General features: G+C 34.0%; 1 protein-coding gene across 11 annotated transcripts in view; it reads left to right on the top strand.

Annotated features, from left to right (window-relative positions):
- GALNT13 (polypeptide N-acetylgalactosaminyltransferase 13) overlaps positions 1-26,758 on the top strand; it is a 919,989-nt gene that overhangs the window by 719,586 nt on the left and 173,645 nt on the right. For all 11 annotated transcript variants that reach the window (XM_087435225.1, XM_087435227.1, XM_087435224.1 and 8 more), the window contains 3 exons: positions 14,356-14,522; positions 15,161-15,368; positions 17,986-18,156. In XM_087435225.1, coding sequence (XP_087291351.1) covers positions 14,356-14,522; positions 15,161-15,368; positions 17,986-18,156 — 546 coding nt within the window. The remainder of the gene's footprint in view (positions 1-14,355; positions 14,523-15,160; positions 15,369-17,985; positions 18,157-26,758) is intronic.

A 26,758-nucleotide genomic window follows, 5' to 3' on the forward strand; every position in this document is an offset into this window, starting at 1 on the left:
AGCACAGCTTTGTGGTCTCTGGCCATGAACGTGGCATGGTTAGGCCCTGTTCCCTGCTGAGGAAGAAGAATGCCACTCTCTGCCTGGGAAGTGACGGTTCTTAATAGAGCTTGTGGTTTGCTGAAACCTTCGGTCTGTGGGCACATATGACCTCCAGATGCCTGATGCTCTGAGAGAAGATGATCCTCAGCAAGCAGCAAGCTAATTTCTGATAAGTGAGGAATCAGGAAACATGTCATATACGTTATACTCAACTTCCAGGGCCGATCTATCTTTGTGGGTCTTGAAAGTTAAACTAATTTGGTTTATCTATAAAATTATAAAATTTTATCTATAAAATTAGATAAGAGTATGCTGAATGGGCTGTGCAGTGGGCTCTGATGCTTGATCTCTGGCTTTATAGCATGTCTGCCTCTATCTGCATCATTAACTACTAGAATCACATTGACTCAACAGTTCCCCCCATTAGTGAATGTTTCCATAACATTCACTGGATAAAAGAATATAGATAAAAGCATAAATTTTATCCATGAGCCATAAATGAAAAGTTTGAATGTATAGTAAAAAGGAAAACTTGAAGTGATTTGTAGAGATTACAAAGTAGAATAAGAAACAGAAAATAAATATTAGCATTAATAAAAATCTTGAAGCAAAAAACTGAAGAGAAACTCAATGACATACCGAAGAAAGGAATCATTCACTTTCCAGTACTTAGATTCTCTCAGCCATTCTAAAATCATTTTCTTCTAGATCAAAAGCTCTTAAATTATTTTTCTTTTTGTTCCTCACTTCAAATCTTAAAAATACATGTGCATGTATGCATACGTATATATTTCTGAAGAATCAGATGTTATTTTAACTTGAATATTTACACTATGACTGTGGTGGAAATTCTTAACATGTTGATCACATCATCTGTGATTCTATGGATACTGTTATAAATATAATATAAAACGGAATAGGAAGTATACACTTACATATAACTTTGCTAATGGCAGCAAGGAGCACGGTTTCTTAAGGGTCTTGGTTCTTTAGTATGTCCCAGACCAGATATCTGTCATTTCCTCCCCCTTTTTTGCCAGCTTCCATCTCTCCTCCCTACGTCATGGTGCTGGATGTCTCTGGATATAATTCTTTAGAAAGGAAATTGGGTTAACTGTCCCAGGGAGTAAATGCCAATGCTGGTACCAGGAGTCTAAGCCATCTGGAAACTAATGAAATAGGGGTTGCAATGAGGAAATAGAAGCTAAATTTACCCAACATGGTTATCTCTCAGGAAGAGAAATTAGGAAAAAGAGTTGATGCACGTATGTTGCCTCTTAAAGCAGGGACTGGTTCAGCAATGTGAGTGCATAAGGTAGGCTGGATTGAGGTGGTCGCGGCTATGGGCATGAACAGAAGAGAGAGGCAAACAGTTGTTTTTTTTTTTTTTAATTCTATTTTATTCCAAAAAGATTTAAAGATAAAGTAAAGGAAAAGAGCATGTTAATTCGATAAATCATAAATAAGATCAAATTAAGAGATTTTTCCAGGTCTAGTCTAGAGCTAACCTGGAGCAGAGCAGAAATACTTGATTTACGTATGTGATTTCTATTTATTTTTTTTTCTTTTGTGAGGAATATTAGCCCTGAGCTAACATCAGTTGCCAATTCTCCTCTTTTTGCTGAGAAAGATTGGCCCTGCGCTAACATCCCTGCCCATCTTCCTCTACTTTATATGGGATGCTGCCACAGCACGGCTTGACAAGCAGTGCATCAGTCCACACCCGGCATCCGAACCGGCAAACCCTGGGCCACCAAAGCAAAGTGTGAACTTAACCACTATGCCACAGGGCTGGCCCCTGTGATTTCTATTTTTTAAATCAAAGATTATAACTCTTGGCTAATTTATTTGAAGATAATATTTAGAATTTCTTTAGCATATAAAACTATAAAAGTATCCACCTTTAGGTATTTAATCAGGTGGTCTTAAATCTTAAATATGATTTAAAAGAGAAACCCATTATACTGATATTCAGTTTATTTTTAAGTCCTTTTTTTATAGAATACAGATCTTAATTTTTTTAATAATGAAATTAAGTCAACACATACCATGTTTCAGACAGCTCAGTACAATAGATATCAGCAAAATGCAACGGCTGTTGGACAGATACCAAATCTATTTGGCAGTCATTATATTCACTATTTCTCTTCACTGCCTAATTGTAGATGAATAGCTGATCTACTTTGCTAGAATTCATTACTTCATTTTTAATAAATCATTTGGAAATTATCTTATTACTTAAAAGTATTTATCACTCAGGATTCTCATTCTTCAATAGTAATGGCTGCTCTTAACTAAGATTATATTGAAATTAAGAATAGATATATTTGACATTTTGATGTTGGTTGCAGTCACTGAAGCATGATATTTTATGTTACATTTAGCAATAACAATTGAGGCTCAGGGCATTTATGAGGTGTTAATGATGGGAAGGGAGGAGTTGATATATGGAGATTGCTTTGACTTTAGTTATTCATTACAATTCAGAAAATGCTCTGTAATGAGATTGTTCTTCAGATATTTTTAGAGAAAGAGTTTACATTGCTTTTTGATTGCGTGTGTGTTTATGTGTGTGTAAAGAGAGAGAGACAGAGAGAATGAAATATCTTATACAAAAGAGCACATACTATATGATATCACAGCAAAAAAAAAATAATATGGTAAAAAAAGCAAATGGTTAATTTGGGGGCAAAAATTGCTTACAAAGAAATTTTCTGCAGTTATGATATTTTTCGTATCTTGATAGTTTAGGTTATATAGGTAGATGCATTTATCAAAGCTTCAGAAATGTACACTTAAGATTTGTGCATTTCCTTGTACTTAAATTTTACATTAAAAGAAAAAAATTGATCTTGAGGGCATTATGCTAAGCAAAATAAGTCAGATGGAGAAAGCCAAATACCATATGATTTCACTCACGTCTAAAAGATAAAAAACAGCAACAACAACAAACACATAGATAAACAGAATAGATTGGTGGTTACCAGAGGGGAAGGGGGAGGAGGGAGGGTGAGAGGGGTAAAAGGGCACATGTGTATGGTGATGGATGGTAATTAGACTTTGGGTGGTGAACATGATATAGTCCACACAGAAATTGACATATAATGATGTACACCCGAAATTCATATAATGTTATAAAGCATTGTTACCTCAATAAAAGAAAAGAAAAGAAAAAGAAAAAACGGATTAAAAATCAAACTCTAGTTAATAAGCATGCTGCAAAATTCAGGGGTAATGTACTGATACTTTGAAATGCATTAAAATAAGATGGATAGAGGGCCTTACACAGTTATTTCCAGAATGACTAGGAAAGCAAGGAAAAAAAGCTACAAGAGAGAACTAGTCTCACCAGACATTAAAACATAGTATCAAGTTTTGTAATTAAAACACTGTGATAGTGGAGCGTGGATAAACAGACAAGTGGAATGAAACAGAAAGTACAGAGATAAACACCAGAATAGTTGGAAGTTTAATATATGATAAAAGTGACATCTCAAATCACTCTTCTGGTGCTAATAAGTGAGACTGAGACAACTGGTTAGTCATTTGGAAAAAGATATAATTGGATCCATACCTTACACCATGCAAAAGAATAAGCCCTGCATCAATCAGCAATCTAAATTAAAAAAATAAATGCTGAATTCCTCTATAACCTGGAGGAAGGGAAATGCTCTCTATCTGTAACTGTAATGCACATGTAATAAAAGAAAATATTGATACATTTGAATACATGTGATAAAAAAACCTTTTACATGGCAAAATGTAAGTAAAATGAAAAGACAAATATCAAATGAAGAGAAAATATTGACAGATATATCACAGATAAAGGGCTAATATCATATAATATAGAGATCTCTGAAAAATCAAGGGGCACAAAGCAAAACAAACAAGCAAAGAAACAAAAAACCTTCAATGCAAAAATGGACAAAAAACTAGAACAGGCATTCACACAGACACACACACAGACACACACACACACACACACACACACACATACAGATGTAAAGTTGAATTTTAAACATATTAAACATATTAGAAGATGTTAGATTTCATTCCTAATTAGAAAAATGCGAGTTAAAACTATTTTGCGATATCCTAATTCACCTATCAGCCTGGTGAAAACTTAAAAGTTTGATAACACATTCTGTTTGCAAGTCACTGGGAAAACAAAAACTGTCAAACATTGATGATGGGAAAGCAAATTGGTGCAACCTTTATAGTGAGAGATTCACCAGTATCTAATAAAATTATATATGCATTTACTTTTGAATCAGCAATTCTACTTACAGAAATTTACCCTGAGAACACACCTTCAAATAAATGAAAAAATACATGCACAAGATATATATTAAAGGCAATAATCATCAGTGGATGATATAACTAGTAGGTTGAAATTTTGATAAAAATGGGAAAAATTACAAAATCTTATCTCCTCACAAGGTGCTCTTTTCTTTCTCTGACTTTTCAGGGACTGTGGTGTTATATTTCAGAATTCGTCTCCTGGATTTGGTCCCTGTTTCCTGATACTGGGTCCCACAAATATCACCCATTTCTCTGTTAGTATATCTTCATTTTGCTTGTTGCTAGGCACCCCATGGCAATGCTTTCACCTCTTGCCGACACCAGTCTGTTCTTGACACAGACTTTTGCTCTGAAGCATCATCTCTCATAAGTCACTCTGGATACAGAGCTTCACTGGACCAGTTGAACTTTCTTTCATTATCTATAATGCTATCTTCCCTCAAGAATGTATGATTCATAACCAACATATTTTTTTAGTGTATATATATAAATTCTCAAGTATTTGATGAGCAAGTAAATATTTTATATTCAAAGAATTCTATAGCTAGAATGTCTCATTAGAAGAATACTAAGAAGAAAGGGATACTTTCAGGGAACTTTCCAGATCTTTTCTTGAAAACAGTAACTACAATATCACAGGGAATTTTCCACAACTTCAGAACGGCTCTATTCTCTCAGTGTGTTGAATTACCTAACAACCTATTTATATGAGAAGGAAGGGGGAATAAATATATAAAATATACTGGGAGTTTAGGAGAGTGAACAGTTGAATATCCCTGGGGGAAAGATGGTTCTGTAGAGAAAGTGTGACTTGAGCCCTACCTTGAACAATATGTGTGAGTTCTTCAGAGAAGAAAGCATTCCAAATATTAGGAATTCTAGAGACAGAGATAGATAAAGGCATGAGAGAGCTTTGTTCCTGAACAAACTTTGAGATTTTCAAGATTGCTGAAGAGTTAAATGCCATAGTGAGAGGAGAAGGTAACATGAGTGGGGCTGAGCCAGATCAGGAGCAGCCTTTAGATTTTAACATTAAGCTATGAAAAGCCATCAAAAACATTTGAATAAAGGAATGGCCGTTTGGATCTGTATTTTAGTCTGCAACAAGGAGGGTATACTTTGGAGATTAAGAATATTCCACATATGCACCATATTGACCCCATGCAGTAACTTAAAGGAGAGGTTATGATCTATGGAGAGGACACAGGAACAGAGGATTAGAAAGATATTGAGGGAGGAATCATCGCGATTTGGTGACTTGTGATGTCAACGTCTTCATCGTAATATCAACATCAAGGTTTCTAGCTTTGAATCTGAGTAGATGGTGGTTTCATTATAGATGAAAAACGTGAGGCTCAGGGTAGTCAGTTGACTTGGATAAGGCCATAACCAAGTGCAGAAGCAAAGCCTGGTCCAGATTGCAGGCCTATTCATATAAAAATCAGTGTTAGATTCACTAACAAATGTAAGAATTTAAACTTACTGATGGCAATAGTGAGTAATTTTGTTGCAAAGTCACTTTAATTATAGTTATCACATTCAATAAACGCATTTATTTTAGACAATTGATTGTTAAGTACTTTCAGTAGCATGAAAGACTAACATACAGAGGTCACAAAAAGAGAACAACCTCATAAATTCATGTTCCAAAACAGCAAAGGCCACCGCACTTACTTGAATGGTATTCTTTATTTTTAGCTGCAAAGTTGAATTATAGTTCACTTCCAAAATTCAGGAGAGTTCTTCACAATAGAAAGACTATGAAACTTGCTTGTACATTACGCATTTTTATGTCTCAAAAATACAGACTGTTTATTAACTATTGACTTCATGGAAGTAACTCCAATGCGAGTATATGACTGCCATTTATTTGGTAGAAATTAGATCTAGGATAAATTTTATTTTTTAATATAAACCAGATGTCAACTGAGTGTACCCAGTCTGTTCAAGTCAAGATGAGGTCAGATTAAACCCCAAAAGAATAATCTGTGGAAGTCCAGAGCCCTTCTCAAGATTTATTCAGTTCCCTGGGGCACTTACTATTTAGTGATTGCTTTTGTGACTGCTGTCTCTGTTCCTCATTGTGCAGTCCAGAAACTAACCTGGCTTCTTTCTCAAATTAGAGACATACTCATGCAACCACTAATGCAGTGCATTTATGAGTAGGGTAAATTTAATGGACAATGTAGGGGAGGATTGCATTACACTTCTGTATTCAAATAAGAACTTGAGGTATAGCTCTTTAAAATATCCTCCAGCTGTCACATCACTGAGGAAAGTCTCCTGGCTACTTTAGCCTCTTGTCATTTTACTTGCTCATCTTCTCTCCCTAGTCCGTTTTTATTCATATTTTTAGTCTTTCCCACCTCAAGCCCCCACCCTCCTGGAGCAAAGCAATGGTTCCCCTCATCTCATTCAAAGCAGTTATGATTTCCTTTGTTTCCTGGAAATGCATACCTTCAGACTCATACCTGCTTCCCTAAGTGCCTCATCTAGGAATTCTCCCTAACAAAGGCAGTTTCTTCCCTAAGTGAGAAAGGATCTTATCCCATCAGGAAAGAGGTAGAATAGCAGCTTGTGAAGTCAGATTTCCAGGGTTTGAAACCCAGCTCCATCACTTAGAAGCAAGTTACTTAACTGATCTGAACATCAGGTTCTTTATTAATCACTATCAAATGAGAGTAAAAATATAGTTCATAAGGAATATTATAAGGATTATCAACTGCTGACTCCACAAAAGACCATCAGAATAACCACCCCCTTGACAGACCATCCTAATAGTCTTGGGAAGAGGAGGCCGTGGTGGATATTTATAGAAATTGGAGGTCTGGGCTTAAGTGGTTTAAGACTGGTCTTTCAATACAGGACTTTTACTGAGATTGGTCAAGTATGTGATGTAATAGTTTAGGATTGGTGGACATAATGAGGAATCTTGCGTCTTGAGGTCAAGTGATAAGCAAGCAATTTGTCCAGTTAAGAGATATATTGTCCCGAGAAGACAGCTGAGCAACCTGTTATCCTTAAAAGGGGATTGTTTGAGCCATTTATTGTTTGAATAAATTTATTTTCTGGAAGCTCTTGAAGCATGCAATGAAACTATTTATGAGTTTATAGCCTTATCATAGTTCTGATAGTTAACCTATGTGGTTGCAGGAGGTTTCAGTTCTCAGGGTCAAATGGGATGATCTGTATAAAACATATAGTACAATATCTGCTACATAATTAAGAGTTGAATAAATGTTCACCACTTAGTACTGGCTTTCTTATTATGATGTTTATTATATCAGGGCTTGACTGCTGGAGGAGATGGCCTAACCCTGGCTGAGGAATGCAAGATCTGATAATCAGACCGACACACAGGGTGAAGCAAGTAGTGGGGGGGCAGTTTGAGCTTGGTTAATAGGGGTGAGCACGTGTTGGTAGATAGTTAGCTCATGGATATTCAAGAGCAGGCAAGAGGCAGAGATCTCGGCAGGCAGGCAAAACACGATTCTCTGAGTTCTTCCAGCAGAAAATAATAAGCAGAGCTTAAGGTAAGTAAGCAGGAAGATTTAATAGCAGGCAGCCACAGCCAGCCAGAGAAATTTCAGATTAGGGCAATAAATGATTTAGAAGGACTAAAAGAGAAAGATGTAGGACCTTTATTCCACACTACTACACAGAACAAACAAGTGCAGCAGTTCTCAAGGCAGGATGATCTGGACACCAGATCTCTTATTGAAACTGCATTGGAAGTAAGGAATAAAATGAACATTAGAACATGGCAATGATCAGAATCCTTTCGGCAGCCAGGCTGACCCAAATAATTATAGAGGCCTTATATATAGTATTCAATGCAGTGCTTCATAATATAAGAATAGTATAATAATAAATTACATTCATATAATTCCTTTATAACAATTTGTTTTCCTCGAAAGTCCTGCAGTATAGATATCGCAGCAGTTTTACTCAATTTAGGTGATGATAAAACTGAAATTTAAAGAGTTTGCTCACAGTTCTTAAATGGCAGAATCGGGAGATAAACATAGGTTTTCTGGACACAGAGCTTGCTCCTATGTGTCCAAACAGGAATGATGTTACTTATGTTGGAGGGGAATGCATTGTAATAGAATGACTTGCAGACCAATTTGCTTATACTCTTTCCCTTTCCTATCCCTAGCTTATTTATTTGCCCTGGCTCTAGGAAGCTTGAAAAACAAAACAACTTAAGATATGAAAAAAATGTAGAAAAACTAGTATTTCTCCACCTATAGTTCAAATTATAACAATGCAGAGCTATGACTAGGAAGTTGATCTGATAACTCATACAATAGCCTGCCTCACTGTGAAGTTTTCATGCATCAAACCCCTATTAAATGTATTTTGTGACATGCAGAATACTACATTCTGGAGAGGCAGAGATAAATAAGATTATCCTTCCTTCTTCTTTTTTTTTTTTAAGGTGAGGAAGATTTGTTCTGAGCTAACGTCTGTTGCCAGTCTTCCTCTATTTGTATGTAGGTCGCTGCCTCAGCATGGCTGACGAGTGGTGTATGTCCACGCCCAGGATCTGAACCCGCAAACCCTGGCCGGTGAAGCAGAGTGCGCTGAACTTAACCACTACACCTTGGGGCCAGCCCCCTTCCTTCCTCTTTTTAAGAATCCAATGTAAATGTAGATCAATGTATAGAAAACCATGCAAAATTAAGTGCTTCATTTTACTTGAGGCCCCAAGCTGTTCAATTATTGCAAAAGAATCACTTTCCTTTGCCCAAGTTTTCTTTGCATGGTTGGATTGGAAAGTGATGAAATTTCTCTCTGTGAATTTGAATGTTAATGATTGGGAAATGTAGAAACCACACATAATTCTGCAAGGTTCAATGCAATTCCCATAGCTCTTAAAAATAAGAAGTATATAGAGGACTTGTAAATCTTTATTTTAATTACTGTTATTAATCTTCTTTTATTGAGGTGGTAAAAGGTAACACTGAGGCACTGAGTGGGGATCCAAGAACAAGAAGTCATGCAAACTACAGCGTTGACAGCCTTTGTTTGGAGACCTAAACGGATTGTGTCTAACTAAACCACTGTGTAATTATGCATCCTTTGTGATTTCACATTCTCATCTTACAGTCAATTTTTCTTTCTTTGATGTGGCATGTTGTGTTCAGTAGCTTTTCCAAAAACATCAATATGGTTTTGAAAAGAATAAAATCAAATTGTTACAGTCTATGTTCCCATAATGTGTGCATAGCCAAGGGGATAGATGGTAAATAGGTATACTATCTCACTGCATTTCCATGTTCCAGACGTTGGAATCATGATTCTACCCCCATATTCTCTCCAAAGAAGAGCAGCTGGATTTATTTCTCATATATTTATAAATCAACAGCTGATACAGAGAAGACTGGACCAACGTTAGTGTACATCCAGATGGCAGAAGAGATTACAAATGAAATGAAGAAGACTTTCTGACTCCAGTGCTTAAAATTACACTAAATAGTGCCTTATTAATTTCACCCAATATAAACACAAAAAGGGATAGTCACCTTATGCATCTTATTTTAAAATGTTGATGTGAGCAAAAAGAGGGTTTTACATATATAAATATTTTTTAAAAATCAGTATTTCTGTTAATAACTTTAAGTAACAGCTCTCAACTTTGGCTACACATTCAAATCCCCAAGGGAGATTTTTTTTTTAAATCTCATTACTCATGGCCATACCCCAGACACCTAAATCAGAATCTCTGTGGCTGAAACCCACACATCAGTATTTTTTTCAAGCTCATGGGATGATTCCAATGTGCAGCCAAGATTAAGAGCCACAGATATATTATTACAGAATTAAGAGGAAATAAACTTTCACTTTCCTTTCAAGTATTATAGATGTAGCATGTCATAATATAGTGTAAATATGAAATGCTGCTATAAGAAAGCCTATTATTTTACTGGAATACCAGATTTCAGGAACTTAATTTGAGTAGTGGGCATCAAATATTCCTTTGAAATTGATGAAAATTGCTATTGCAATCTGCCCCTTTTACTCTCAAAGTTAATTACATATACATTGTGCTCCCATAGTAATGTCAACTTTTGCCAATCCCATTTAGATGTTTACATAAAAGAAAAATAATATCTTCATAAGACAGATTGCCAAAAGATATTTGGTCCATATGTACATAATTTCAATGAAAGCTGAATTTCTATGCTTAGTTTTAATGAAATGATCCTAGAGGAATGGCTGTTTTTCTGTTTGATTTAAATATATATATTTGAGTGTAAGATTAAGGCATATGTTTAAATAATATAATTTTTTTTTCTAATTTTTCAGACACCAGTAATATCATTTAAAATGTTTGAGATAGCATATCATATGGGGCAGGCATCATTACTGTTACTAATATTATTAAATAGTAAATTATTATTATTATTTATTACTTTGTTATGCAGAGTATTGAACTAGCTTTGTGACTTGAGACTTGTGTTTGTGAAATGAAGATTTGAATTAGTCAACTTTGAAAGTTCTTTCCATTTCTACCATTTGGAGATTCTGGGCTTTACTCTGCAGTGTAGACCAAGCAATGGCTACCACACATTTCAAGTTACCTACGTTAATCTCATTATGTAAAAGATATAAAAGCTGAGGTGGACAGTGGTGAAATTACTCTGGTAATATCACAAAGAAGAACTTGTTTACCACGTGTCAGGGAGAAGAGATCATTAGAAAAGTCCAATCTACTTACTTTAGGTACTTACCCCCACCCGTCATATAGGTTTCTTGTTTTGTCTCGTTTTTAATTATTTCTTGAGCTTGTGTGAACATGGTCATGGCTGTTCATATAGTCATGCTTCAACTAAGTTATGTGCACTGTTTGTACCACACGTGTAGAGTTTAGTTGTCTTTCAACATTTCTTCAGAAAGATTATAGTATGATTCAGTATTGGATCAAAAAGTTATTGTCTGAGAAGAAACAGCAGCAAGAATTATATTTCATATGATAAAGCAAATATTTATTGTTGGAGCGATAACTACAATTCTGTTTTTTCTTGTTAATCAACAGCTGACTGATTTATATAGCCTTGCTTCTTATCATGTCAACCAGGGACCAGCAGTGTTGACATCACTAGGGATCTTATTAGAAATGCAGAAGCTTGGGCCCATCCCAGATCTACTGAATCAGAATCTGCATTTTATCAAGATCCCCACATAATTCCTGTGCACCTTAAAAGTTTGAAACTCACACCTTTCTAGTACCAAGGAAGAAACCCACAAGAAGATGGAGCTGTTTAATATTCTGTTACTGATATATGTGCTAAATGTATGCCTCTCATATGTTAAGCAATACAACCTAATGAAAAAAGCTCCTTAGAATAGATGAAAGAAACTTCAAAGCAACAACAAACTGGTGTGACTGATTCCTAAGCAAGCATGGCAATATTGATAGAAATCTATGTCCAAATAAGTTTAAAAGCTTTTCAATAAGCTCTCTTCAGATATTAAATGGATTCCAGTGATAAGAAAGCATTATGCTATAGTTTATTTGACAACATAGTTTTTTTTCCTAGTAGTACATAAAATCACAGTGTATCTTACTAGAGGTGAAACAATAGCTTTGATAAAATACAGACAATAATACCAGTTCAGTGTATCACAAACCCATTAGAAACCATGAAAATAATAGCTCTTATTCATACATATTTATGCACTTGAGATAACTGGATAAAATGACGTAGAAAATGATTAATGTGTAAAGCTTAAGAATTACCCTATAAATTATAATATTATTATACAAAGTTTTCTTTGCTAAATAACTGTTTACATAGGAAGAAGAGGAAGAATTAATAAAAATACCACATTTTGTCTTTATGCTACATTAAATAATGACAGAGTGGAAATTTTCTCTAAAGAAACATAATAGCTGCATCAATACTAAATTAGTTCATTATAACTTTGTCACATATAATGAATATAAAATTAACACGTGTGAATTTTTTTAACCACAAAAATAAAGCATGATAGAAATAGTTTAAGAAACTGGGTCTAAATATCTGCTTTTAGTTTGATATTTAAGTGATTTATCTAAATTAATATCTCAAACATTTTTTCTTTGTTGACATTTAGTGTAACATACAAAAATATATAATTTAAAGGTAATCCCTTTTTTTCCAAATGATACTGAATAGCACTTCTAGATTTTATCCATGGATTAAACCAGTGGTTGTTGACTGTTGGACTGCTTTCAGACTGTTTTTCCAGCTTTGCTTCTTTACTGATGATGATAATTATCTTTACTATACTTTTTGCTTAGCATGCAGAGGTGATGTGATGTTTTTATGAGGCAGAAGAATGGAATTTTGAGGAAAATTGTGGCAAGCACCTTCCTGCCTTATCAAGTTGGCTTTCTAAGTTCGTTTAGTGATGAGCTGCCTGGAGAGACAAGTCAAATGGTGATGAGGCATATGGAAATCATTTGAATGTTGCCACCAGAATGGGAAGAAATGACTATGAATCAAAATACTTTTTCGTCCAACATGTTGATTTTCTTATATACACAATATGTTAATAGTGTGGATGCTTAATGAATGTTTTTAAAATAAATATATTCTGAGAAAAATGCCATAGTTCAGGTATATGTACATTCTTATCAGGCTATGTTGCAGAAGACTTCTCTGAGTAGATGGTATGTTAGACTTTTTTAAAAGATGATTAAAATCTCAACAGGCACACCACCAGTATTTGTTTTATTATATGCCTTCATCTCCCACATTTTATTGGATTTTTTTCACTCACCTGTGAAGGAAACTAATTTTAACAATGCTAATTTTGTGTCATGTGTCAGGTTGCTCATGAGTGGCAAGAAGTATCTGGTTCATTTTATTTTGTGGAATGATTTTAATTCTCTAGCTCTTCAGAATATTTTACATGAAAAAATAACCTAAGATAGATAAACTTCTTTTCCTGTTCTGGATACTCTCAGTGACATTTTTGTAATATTCTATAATCATGCTGATTTAAAATTACGTGATAGAAATGTCTGAATGTTGACAAGTTGACAGGGGTAAGGACAATTTGCATGTTAAACTTGAGATGACCACCTAGAGCACTATGCATATTATTTATCCAAATGTACCTTTTTAGATTGATTGCTTGAAAAGTAAAATCTGGGCTTCTTTGGATTTTTAAGCGAAATTAAGTTTTTCTCACAACATCAAGTTCTAAAAGTAATGACGATTACAGTGCAGGCCGTTACTAGTCAGTGTGCTCCAGAGACCAACAGCACCTGAATCACCTGGAACTTTTTTAGAAATGCAGAATCTCAGGCTGCACCCAGACCTTCTGAATCAGAATCCGTGTTTTAACAAATCCCTAGGTGATGCCTATGCACATCAAAGTTTGAGAAGTACTGGTAGCCTGTTCCCTTTCTGAGCTCCGATTTTGATTATGTGGTACTAATTAAGAATCTACAAAATGCATCCTCGCCCCTAAACCTTCTCTTCAAAGTCGACGTGGTTTATAGCCTTCTCAAACAGGATGGAAAGCACACATGACTAGATTTTAGAATAGAAAAATAAGCTCAGTGTTACATGCTTCAAAACCCTGTGGACATACGCCTTTTTATGTTCTTATGACTTTTTGAACTATATAATTCTTTTTTTCTAAACAAAGAGTAAAATTATATCCACTAAATGAATTCATCTGTCCCTGTTGTACTTGGTCTTCTATCTACTCTGATAGTCTCAGAATGTTATTTTAGCTTTCTTAGACTTGTGGAAATCATGCTGCTTTGTTCCCTGCAGGAGTTAAAATAAAATATTAGTAATTACACGTATTTAATTTTCAAGATGCCAAGTGATTACTCACAGCATTTATAAAAAGGAAAATGATTTTAGATAATCATAAAATTTTTTTTTTTTTTTTTAGGAAGGGGCTTTCAAGTCTAAAGTTGTGTTATTATGGATATTTTTTATTACAATGATCAGAATGAAAAATGAATTTATAAACATGTCCCTCTTCTTTCCTCTTTTCCAGATGCAAGACAAAGGTCTACCCTGATGAACTTCCAAACACAAGTGTAGTCATTGTGTTTCATAATGAAGCATGGAGCACTCTCCTTAGAACTGTGTACAGTGTTATAAATCGGTCCCCACACTACCTACTCTCTGAGGTCATCTTGGTAGATGATGCCAGTGAAAGAGGTATAAATATTTCTCCTGTATATATTTTTTAAATCAGAAAACTTTATTATAGTCAAAAAGATAGCTGGGCAACGGTCTATATTTTCCTTATAATTATACTAATCCTGAAATCACCTATCAAATTTTCATCAATATACCTAGTCAAGGCCAACTCTAGTAACAATTAACTAGTTCTTTCAGTTTCTCTCAGGATTCAATTTGGCTCTTACTAACCTAAGAAATCAGCCAAAATGATTCTCAAAAGTGTTTCTTTTCTTTCCAGCTCAACTGATCATATGATTGAGCATATATGTGACTCTGTGGATGCTTGTCATTTTATTCTTTCAGTTCAGACAAATGCAAAATAACTTGTAACTGAGGAGCCAGCATTTTCCAATGTGACCCAGGTTCTAAATTAAAGTCTGGTATATTAACTTGCTATTTTATCCTTATCCTTGCCGGCCAAGTGACAGGGTCACAATGAACTGTACGTTAATTTACTGATGAAATCTCTATATCTTTATTTCACCTAATGCAAAAAATATTGACAGGAGTTGGCCACCATTCCTGTGTGTTGAATTTCCATCTGGGCAGGATATCTCTGCTATGTCTTAAAACAGTTTCAAAACTTTCTGATAAATTCTTATTACATGTTACAGATTTTCTCAAGTTGACATTAGAGAATTATGTGAAAAATTTAGAAGTGCCAGTAAAAATTATTAGAATGGAAGAACGCTCTGGGTTAATACGTGCCCGCCTTCGAGGAGCAGCTGCTTCAAAAGGGCAGGTCATAACTTTTCTCGATGCACACTGTGAATGCACGTTAGGATGGCTGGAGCCCTTGCTGGCAAGAATAAAGGAAGACAGGTAAGAACTCATGTGTTATGTCTGCCTGGATTGTGACTGAACCTGTTAGGACAGTTCCAGCTCTTCATCAAAACTTCTCTTCCAAGTTGCTGTTTTCAGAAGGTTATTTCCTAGGTTTTAAAAAGGTGGTACCCTCCCTTATTTAATAAAGACATTGGCTTATTTATGCTGAACATGAATATTTGAACAAGAAATAGTCAAACAATTCAAACAATAAAAATGTGTTGAATATTCATTTTTTAGGTGAAGGAAATCAGTCCAATGTGAAATAGTACAGGATTTTATAAAATACAGTTTTAAAACACCTTACTGTGTCCTCACTACCACCCTGTGAGGTAGGTAATGTAGATGTTCTTAACTGTACCTAATAATAGGGAGGAATGAAGAAGTTAAGTAGTTTGCCTCAGTTATTAGAAGTGATGGGAACAATTCAGTTCTTCCCATTCCCAGACCAGTCTTCACTCTGCTAGGTCACTGCCTTTATGCAAAGTATAGTTCGAACCACCTTGAGGATCTTAAAAATAAACACACACACACACCCCCTATTGAAGTGAAATCATGATTAAAGAAAGACAGAGAGCACAGCTATAAGAATAAGTTTAATAATTTAAACAATAGTACCACTGTGTACATACAAATTGTGAAATCCGAAAAATTGAGTAATACTTTATAGAAATTAAGAATCCTCATAGATACCTGCAATTCTTTCTGATGATGATGCTATGAAGTACAAGCTCTTTTGCAAATGAGTATAATTCCTAAGCACGGCATGAGGACAACTGACATTGAATGCTGTCTGATATAACAACAAAGCATTGCATAACACCTTACTTGCATAGTCATTTCACCTACAGTAGAAAGGTCTTTCTAGAATTGAAGTTTTTAATTAAGCATCCAAGATAGGGGCTGCTTAGTATGAGCTAGCCCAGGTACATCACATAAACGGCAGGATTTGGTACTTGCCGGGAAGATGGATGGAGGCTGTCAGTAAAATGAACCATAGCAGTTGAAGAAAGCAGTAGGAACCTTCTAGTCAACTGAGTGTAGTACATGGCTAATGACATTTTCCCACTCTGTGTGTTGTACAGTACCCACAGGAGGGTAAGACCAGCAAAGTAAAATGAGCTTGGAACATCTTAAATGCATTTCCCGGCAAATTTCCAACATTATGCTGCTTTTTTATACATGTGTTTCATATTCAACTTAGTGAGTTTTTAATATAATGTTGTTTCAGTGTGGTTATTCATTTATTTTTTAATCTAACAACATATATGGATTGTACTTGCATATAATGAACTCTAATGTCTTGTCTTGCATGTAAGTTCTAAAGTTGCCATAACTGGATAATAAAGTTCTGTTCAAGGTTATTAGACCTAATTTCATCTTCCTACAAATTAAATCTTTAAATTTAATGAAGAAAGAGAGAAAGATATTGATTTTGTAGGGACCAGAGTCACCAAGAAGCTTTTCCAAGGATAGGTGAATCATATTGATTTTAGAGAACTCTAAGCTTTGGCCAATTGTGTGGAATATAGGACCCAATTGAAAATGGGTGTTGGTGATACTGGTGCTACAAAACTAGAATGAAAAATGTACAACGTTTCTTTGCTTTTCACATCAATGAGGGATTCAAAAGCATATTTCCCTTCTACCAAATATGAAAAAACAAGCTCTACTCTGGAATTAGCTACAAGCAATGCAGTCTTGGGTAGACCTGAACATTTACTGTGGGGATGACAGAAGGTTGATACCATAATAAAACATATAAGCCAGGAGTAGGGGTAGACTGGAAAAGGCACAGCATGGATTAAAAGAGTACCTAAGGATTTCCCATATTGAAAATTTTCTTACCCTGAAAAGCTACCTTCCAGAACACCAGATTTCCTGGTTCTTCCTCTTACTTTAAGAAAAATGGGTCATGGGATAAAACACCAGAAACTGAAGTTGCTTATCTTTCCCTATCTTAAAATATGCAGATTGTTACTGTAAATTCTGAGGTCTAGGGTAGTTCACTCAGAAATTGTCATGACCCTGATATCTTTAATAGGAAACATTTACTTATACTGATAGATCATGATTTTTATTATTGCTGCTGTTTATGGATTTTTGTTTGTTTGTTTTTCCTAGTAGGTATTTTCTCCATGAAGATTTTCTTAGAACTATCTCTTTAAACTAACCTTTCCCCTTTGAGACAAACTACCAGATCTAATTTGCCATCATCCATTCTCCACTCCCTGCGTGCTAGTGCTTTGCAGTGGACTACAGATAAAATAATGTGTAATCTCAAAGCCACTCACTAATCATGCTGTGGGTGGAGGTTTTATGAAAAACAGACCATGTTCATCCTGCTGAGTTAGTACTTGGAATGCATTTGGAAATCAGCTTGAAGATCAATTAGTATATTTGATTAGATTATACATGATACTATAAAGTAGACTGTAACAAAGATGTATTAAAATGAAATAATTCCATAGAGAAAAAGGATAAAATGGAAATAAAGGCATATTAAAGTTACAAAATAATTAAATTTCAACATATCCACAATATTGAGTTTGAAGAAGCTAATGTAACATTTAAATTATTATTTATACATAAACTGGTTTTAATTTTTCTGCAGGAAAACAGTTGTATGCCCCATCATTGATGTGATTAGTGATGATACCTTTGAATATATGGCTGGGTCAGACATGACTTATGGGGGTTTTAACTGGAAACTGAATTTCCGTTGGTATCCTGTTCCCCAAAGAGAAATGGATAGGAGGAAAGGAGACAGAACACTACCTGTCAGGTATGTAGATCATATCTTCCAAAGGATAACATGTGTGTTCCTATAAATACTTAAGGAATATTATAAATTTATATTCTTATTTTTAAGCCTTTTAAAGTGATATGCTTTTTATTCATATATGCATATGTATTATCACCTTTTACATGGTCATCTAAAAATCAATGATAATATTAAATCTAGTTTAAATTAGCACAGATAAATTTAAGTATTGGCAGAAGTGTCCAATTTCTTTTGAAACTTTGTGTATTCTTAGATTCAAAATATATTTATTGTGAATTTTCTATGTGACAGATATGTACTAAGTCTTGACATCTCAGGTGGATGTACATCTTACCTAAATCTATATGCTTTATAATAGAGGTCTTCTCACAATTGAAGTAACCAAAAATGTTTTGGTAAATATTCTCAATTTACCAGCCTTAAAGAACTATCTTCCTTATAGATACAAAAGAAGGATTCATTTGGAAAATTTTAATATATAATATGAAAGATTTATTATTTGTTCTAAATTGTTTAGAATAGCTACTTAATTTGAAATATTTATTCATGAAATATGTATACGCCCTTAATACAAAATAAGAAATATTTTTATTTAAAGAAATTTATTTTATTTAAAGAATATTTAAAGAAATACATCTTTAGTTGTCTGGATAACCATTACCCACTTTATTAACATAAAATTATCACCTTCTTACTTTAACATATTATTGTGTACCTCTTACCTGCAACCAAAAGTTGATTTCCTGAACAATACTTTGGGGAGGGAGTTCACTAATTTAGCTCTTTAAAGATGAATTTGGCAAATCATCATTTATTTGGAATAACAGAGAAATACCCTAACATTGTAAAACACCTAACCCATTATCTAAACAAGAATGTCTCCTAACCTACTGAGGGAACAACTTATCCATTGTCAAGACTAATTATATAATGAATTAATTAAAACTAAAAACTCTCTAGTGGAAGAAGACAGCTCTACTTGTTTGTTATTGAACAATTAAATATTGAAGCTGCTAACCCTCTTAGGGAGATAATACTACATCAAAGAGAAAAATAAAATGTGGCTGCGAACAATTGCATAAAGAAGTGAAATCATAATGTCAGTATTTAAAGTGTAATTTAGTAGTCCTTAAATCTTGCTGTAATCTTCACATTTACCAAGTCTTATTGATCCTTGCCTTTAAAAACTTGATGAAATACAGTGGCTCATGTTACCATTGTTTATGAGAAATCCTATTTTCCCAGATCATGGTTTCATTTAATGTTAGCTAACTTTTAAACTTCAGATCCCAAGTGAAAACTATCAAAATACTTGACCAATACACTCAAATACAGATAACGTGTTCATTCATTTGAAAATGAATTTTTAAAGAATGTGTGTTTGTACTCGTTTTTTTTTAAAACATTGGCGAAAGATATGCTTTATTTAACTTTATTTTCTCACAGAGTCACAAGGTAGACAATTGAGAGATAGCCAACATTCATAGTAAGAAATTACTGATCCTATTCCTAAAAGTAAAGATCCTCACAGAAAATTGGCCATTATTTCTCATCTTTCATTAACTAAAACAAAAGATGAAATATCCAACTTGCTATATTTTAACCACAATTATGTGGTTTTATTGTAGTAACATGCAGAGCTGATAAAATCTACGTATATTTTATTTGTTTGCCTCAGTAACTGCACAGTATTTCACGTTCTAAAATGCTGAGGGAGCTGGAACAAGAGAAACAGAGAAACCTTAGTCTTTGCTGAAGTTTCTCGATTTTTATGGCAAAAGGTTAATTAATTCGCTAGCTGTTGTAACAGCCTGAAGGTAATTTTCATTAGCATAGCTGTAATGTGAACTTTCTTTGTGCTTGTAATCTATTAGTTGAAGATGTGATCATTTTTCTCACATCCATGCAAACAGATAAATCATTCTAGGTGTAAAAGATAATTTTTTCCCTACTTGATTAACAGAATTCTGAATAACTAAAGTGATTAAAATGAGGTTGAAATTTTAGTTTTCTTAACAAAATGCTTCATTTAAAATGTCAGTTATGACAGAACTTTCTAGTGACTATAATTGGCTGGTTAGTCACCATTTAAAACTATAATCATGCATCTGCATATATAGAGAACCAACTTGAACTTGTGACCTAACCTTAGTTATACCACATTTAAAGTACAGTTTATAATGATTATATTCATTATTCTATTATCGACCTCTGGGCTTTGATATTTTCATTTTGATAATAAACGGAGCTTGTGAAATACTTGATATTTGTAAAGTTATGAATATGGACTAATAGCATACAAAATCTTGAACGTTTAGTTTTCTTTAATCAGTAAGCTGATCCTTGACATTCTAGTAGTCAAATTATATGACTTTTCAGGAATATCTCAATTATATGTCCAAAAATAGAGTAGTGAAATTGTTAAACCAGAGGTCATAAACCAGGAGCTTGTCTGTTAATTATGCTCTGAGATGTGTATTATTCAGCCTACATAGTGTTTTGCATTTTAAAAAATTACCGACATTTTAAAAATGAGATGTTTTAAATAAAAACCTGGATTTCCAGCTATTCTTGAGAAGTCAGATCTTGCTACAATGGTCCGGTATTCCTACTGGCACCATCGGATGGAGTTAAGCAGAAGCTGCCCACATAGAAATGGCATGAGAGTTGAGCCCAACCCCCAACTCCTTTTTTGTGTGTCCCTGACCCTGAGGCTGAGAATCAGTTGCCCTTTGTTATTATTTTTGCAGTTGGAGCAATATTTTTCTATATCTCTGTCCTAATGAAATGTGAGAGAAATATGCTTATTGCAACTAATCAACTTCACATATTATCTTTATTTTCCTGGCTGTAATCTTTTAAATTTGTGACCCTTGACTTGGAAGCTACTGCCTGGGAAATGGCTGAGGTTGAAACTCATCAAACACATTTGCCCTGTATAAATATGCATCTATGTTACCTAATGGAATAGGCAACTAGTAGCATAAGCTATCTGAGAGTGCAGATAATCTCTCAGAGCATTTAATTAGTTTGTGGGTATATTATACATTTCTTCTAATACATATAACTTTTGAGTTCATTTAGTTCAGGCTAAATGAGTTTGATTCCATATGCAAATGCACACTGTTGAGCACTGTGCTAGGTTCTGCACATAGAAAGATGAATAAGTCAATCTCTGCTCTAAAGTTGCTGACTGGCACTAGCCATAGGTGTGCTGGACTACAGAAAGAGGTCAGCATTAAGTGGCTAGAGTGTGGATACACAGGAGTTAAATTACGTCCACTGCTAAAGTGTTATGTGCTTCTGGAAAAGAATGAGGCTTTAATCTCATTGATTGCTTTCGTCTCTTAATTATGGCCTGTAAGTAACCCTCAATAAATAGTTGTAAAGAAATTACCCTCTACTTTAATTTCTCCCTGATTAAAATAGATTTGCTTATTAAAACCCTACAGGTTATTTATCAAGTCTCTTTAACTTTCTTTACCCTTTATGTCTTACCTTACAGACTCTTTTACATTTAGTCATTATTAGTATTATTAATATGACTTCCTTTATTCTTACTTGGAGTACCATGTTCAGCATCTTCCTAAAGTAAAACAGGAGAGTTTTAGATTTTCTTCAATCCTTGCCATCATAATAAATCAAACATAGATGTAATTATGAGGTTTTATTCCTGACATATTTTACTAACTTTGATATCCCCTTTTATTAACGTTTGTCTGATCCCATACATTTATTTTTTTCTCAGTTGGAGTTAGGAATGTATAAAGAAGACCAATTAAATTAAATAACATTATTAATAACATCTCAGATTATAATCATTGTGCCTTTATTGTGAAAAACTCATAGAATGTTCATATATATTATTTCCTGCATCCTTCTGATATGATATCATAGAAGAAGTATTGAAGCTGGCTTTGGAGGATCTGGGTGTTGTTTTAAGCTCCTTCAATTGGGAGATTATCCAGTCTTCTCAACTATAAAATGAAAAATTATTCTCCCTGCCTTGTTTAACTTGTGAAGTGCTATAAAATATTAAACGAGACATGTATTTGAAAGGAGTTTTTTAAAATTTATTTCTGATAACATAAAAGAAATATGTTAATATATTTGCGTTGCAAAGTTGATGTGACAAGTACCTAAAAGTATAAAGAAGCAGAACATGAATGAGTCACCTCTTAGTATTTTGTTATATTTCCTTTCAGAGCATTTCTTTCCAGATGCATTTCTCCACAATTTAAAAGTTGATGTATCATGAGTATTTTCCTATGCTATTATTTTTTTTTCACAAATTAAAATGTTCATGGCTGCTAATATCTCAATTATTTACTTAGCTCTTGCTCTGCTTTTTATAATCTAAAGTCAATTAAGTTTGTTTACACTTTATTTTTTGCCAGTTATGTCTTTTGATCTACAGTTTTTGCATATAATGTGGTCTTTTTAGAATTATGCAAACAATATGAAATTTGTTATAATATTCTTGATTCCTTCTGCCAATTTGATTTTCTCTTGAAAAAATCATCACTGACTCCAATTTATAATTCCCCTAGTAAGTATAATAAATTAAAAACACTTATTTTATTCTATAAAATGTTATACAAATATAAAACAACATTTCTTATTATTTAATAGCAACTGATAATATATTTCTTAATTTTCATCTGTCAGATTTTCTCAGTCCAGTAAAAATATACTTCTAAATTGGAGGAAAGAAGCAGAGAGAGATGATCTCAAAGGCTTTGAGACACTTCTTTGCAATAGGAGATACTAAAGCAACAGCACACGGAAAGGTCAAGGTTGTGAACAGAACAAAGACTTTGAAAGAAAACGTTGAACTTTGGAATGTTCAACTATTAAACATTCTTGCCTACTCATGTGAAAATCTAATATATGCTCATTTTGAGAGAAAAAAAATCCCACCTCAGATGGAGTCTGTGAATCTATATTCTTTGGAGAATATAGCATGTTTATATTATATTACTTCCTAATGGTTTGGGGAATAATTTACAAGACTTCCCTAGCAGTCTGTTGAGATGAGAAGAAAACAGAGGTAGTACAAAAAGTTTTTAGAGTGATGAATTAAATATCACATTTATATGCTGAATAATTTTATCACATTGACCCAAACACTTTAAAACATCTGATTCCAGCTGGTCCCATTGTTTATTTTGACCTCTCTTAAGCATGAAATGGAAGTAGAAGGAAAGATTAAAATTTGCATCAGCTACTACACATCCTCTTGGAAGCTTAGGGTTTTATCAGGTTGTGAGGATTATGAAAAAGGATTAAAGAAAAAGGAAAAAATAAGTATTCCTTTTTTAGGAGTATAGGTCTTTAAGCACTGTTTAAGATATTTGATTCTGATATTTGTTGGTAAATTGGTTCTATGGCAGAAAAACAAGCCATTTGCCCATACTAAGCAGAACTTTGATTTTTTTCTTACCCTGTAAAAATAGCTTTGAACCTGTTTGTGTTCCACAGACTCTACAGGATTTGAGTAAGCTTCCTTGCTCAGACCCTAAGCCAGCATAAACTCTTAAAGTAATAGTTTCTTCTCTACCAAAAGCTGAATCTTCTCACCCAAGCATATGTTCAAATGAGTGCCATAGTGTGCAATAGTCCACTAAACTTCCTATTTTTTCTCTGTAAAAACCTTTAATTACATTCAATGTTTGATTATTCATCATTCTAATAAAAGGATAGTTATGCCTTTGCTTCCTTTCCTTCTCTTCTCTTTCTACATTGAGTACAGTGGACAGAATAAGGAAGGAAGGAGAGAAACGCTCAGCATCTAATTTTCCTTTGGTTTCTAAAACTGTAAAATGGTTAACCAAATGAAGCCATTTTATTTTATGGTCTTAAAAAAATCAAAATTATGTGACTATTTCAGCTATTCATGCCTCACATTTGTGTAAATAATGAAATATTTATGTTTATCATTTTTCTTTATTATGGTCTATCATATATGAAAAATTTTATTAATACAGAGCTAAACACTAACAGACGAGACATTGTGTTATTTGACCATTGCATAGAACAGCCTAAAGCTGAGCTATAGTCTCTCAAATCTTTAGATTTTTCCCCCCAGAGACCTTGGTTATTTGCCAAGTAAGATTACATAGAATCCTGATATATCAAAGGAAAAAATTAGTAAGAAATGTTGTTTCACTAACTTTGAAAGAAATTCCTTTGAAGAGCAATAGGAAAATTCACAGAAAAACGTGGTGCATAGATTTGGAGCTTGAAATCAGGAAAAGTGTATTTCTAATTAGCTACCTCAAATCTTTTGCTATATAAGTTATATGGATAAATTGAGAGATGACTGACTGGTAGATGATTAGATAGATAAATAGATGGATAGATAAAAAGAAAATTTTCTTAACTAGGTCATTAACTCCTTGAGGGGTCCTTGAACAAGTCATTTAAACACATTAAACCAACTAAATTTGACCAAATCTGTAGGGATTTTAAAACTTAAAATATTACAATTCTATTAAAAATTAATTGGAATCTGAAAACAATAGAAATAAAGCTGATTATAATCTTAGCAAACACAGATGTTTTCCTCTTCCTTATTAAAATCAGTATTTAAAATGTATAGTAATTGCTTTATGCTGGTACTCTTCTAAGTGTTACATACATTAACATATATATCCCCATTTTATAGATAATTAAAGGCACACAGTTTAAGTGGCTTACTGAAGATCACACTGTGGAGTTGAGTTTTGAAGCCAGACAATCTAGATACAAAGTCTATATTCCTAAAAACTAAACTTGGCTACGTCTTAGAGTTTCCTTATTGTCTACCTAGCTTTTCATACACAGTGTGAAATACAGGACATATTGTCTTATTGGTGAAAATGCAGGCATTGCATTTTAGCGTTACTGAATAATCAAATGTATTCCATCACAATTTCTTTTGATTTACCAACTTCTGGTGAGAATTTTCAGTATTTTTCCATGTCAAATGCTTACTTTTTTGAAGTCCTTTACTATTTTACATTGCTACAAATCTTTATATATTTAATTCTAAAATATCATCAAACTAAGTCCCCAAAACCCCTACTAGATGATAAGGTCTTTTAAAAACCTGGAATCAGTGAAGGCATCTTTGTTACTCATCAGTTTAGCAGATGTGAGCAAGGAATTTCTTTTTGTAATTTCAGAAATAAAATTGCAGGTAATTTTAACTTTCAGAAAGATTGTTTTGTGGCCGTGGGGTTACTACTACTCATTTGTTTATTTCATTTATTCAATAAATATCTATTAACAGTCTAATAGTATTAAATCAATATACTGGCTATACTTATAGAGGTGGTAAAATGTATATAGAAATAAATAAAATACTCAGTGAGAAGTGAGAAGTGCCTTGAGAGAGGCAGCGAGAGAGTGCTATAGAAGGAAGTAGAAAAGGAAGATTACATCCAGATTGGAGGGAGGGGGGTTGTACTGAGGGCAGGCTGCATGGAATATATACCTTTTGTGTTGGCCTAAGAATAGATCAGGTTTGAACACAGAGGAGTTTGCAAAGGGAAATCCAAGTGACAAATGGGTGTCACTTGGAACAAATGTACCAAGGTGGGAAAGTGTGAAACATCTACTGGTAAGAGCTAAATGCTTAGAACACAGGGACATAGTTAAAAGGAGTGGAGGAGCTCATTGGATGGTGCCAGATCACTGATGCCAGGATAAGAAGCTGGAATTTATTCCTTAAAATAGTTTTTAAACATCCAGTTAACATTTTTGCAGGAGTTTTGATTTAGAGAAATTAATCTGACTGTGGTTTGTGGAATAAATTTTGGAAGCAGCAGAATCTAGAAGCAAGAGGATTCCGTTAGCAAACGGTTAGAAACAAGAGGACTAAAACTGCATAGCGACCATGATAGAGAACAGAGATAAGAGCCAAAAATACTTCAGAAAAGAATAGGAAGTATTTGGGAAATGATTGGATGAGGCACAGAAAAGAAAGATGCTGAAAGGTGGTTTCATCATCTTATATCATGACTCTGGAAGGAAACAGAGGACATTGAAAGAGAAGCAGATGTGGAAGGGGAGGCAAATTCTCAGTTCTGTTTTACAGACACTGAGCAAAGTCAGAACGATTTTTTTTTTAAGAAAACATCTGGTGAGTAATTGGAGAAGTACAACCAGTGCAGAGAGAAGTGAGAAAAGAAAACACAGATTAGGAGTCAGCCTCACAGAGGCAACAGTTTAAGGCATATGATGAATGAGCTCGTACAGGTAAAGAGTAGAGAAAGAGAAAAGTGCCACTCAGAGACCCTTGGGAGGACTACATTTTGGGATAAGAGAAGATAATTATTAAGTGCAAATGTCTACAAAACAATATTATGATGGTATATTTTACTCATGCCACAGATGTGAAGCAAAGAACTTGACTAAGATCTGACAGCCAGCAAGAGAAAGGAAGAAGAAGGGGCATCAATAAGAATCATAAAATGAACAGTCAAATTGGTAGGAAAAACCTTTCTAGAACAATGCAGTGGCAGTCAGAGGTGAAAAGAATTTCAAGCAGGGAGGCTGAGGAATTGTGTTAAGTGCTTTCAAAGGAAGAAGTTAAGGAAAGGCTATTGAAGTTCAGAAT

The sequence above is a fragment of the Ceratotherium simum genome, chromosome 9 (genome assembly GCF_057802395.1).
Source record: "Ceratotherium simum simum isolate JZ-2026a chromosome 9, ASM5780239v1, whole genome shotgun sequence".
Classification (NCBI taxonomy): domain Eukaryota; kingdom Metazoa; phylum Chordata; class Mammalia; order Perissodactyla; family Rhinocerotidae; genus Ceratotherium; species Ceratotherium simum.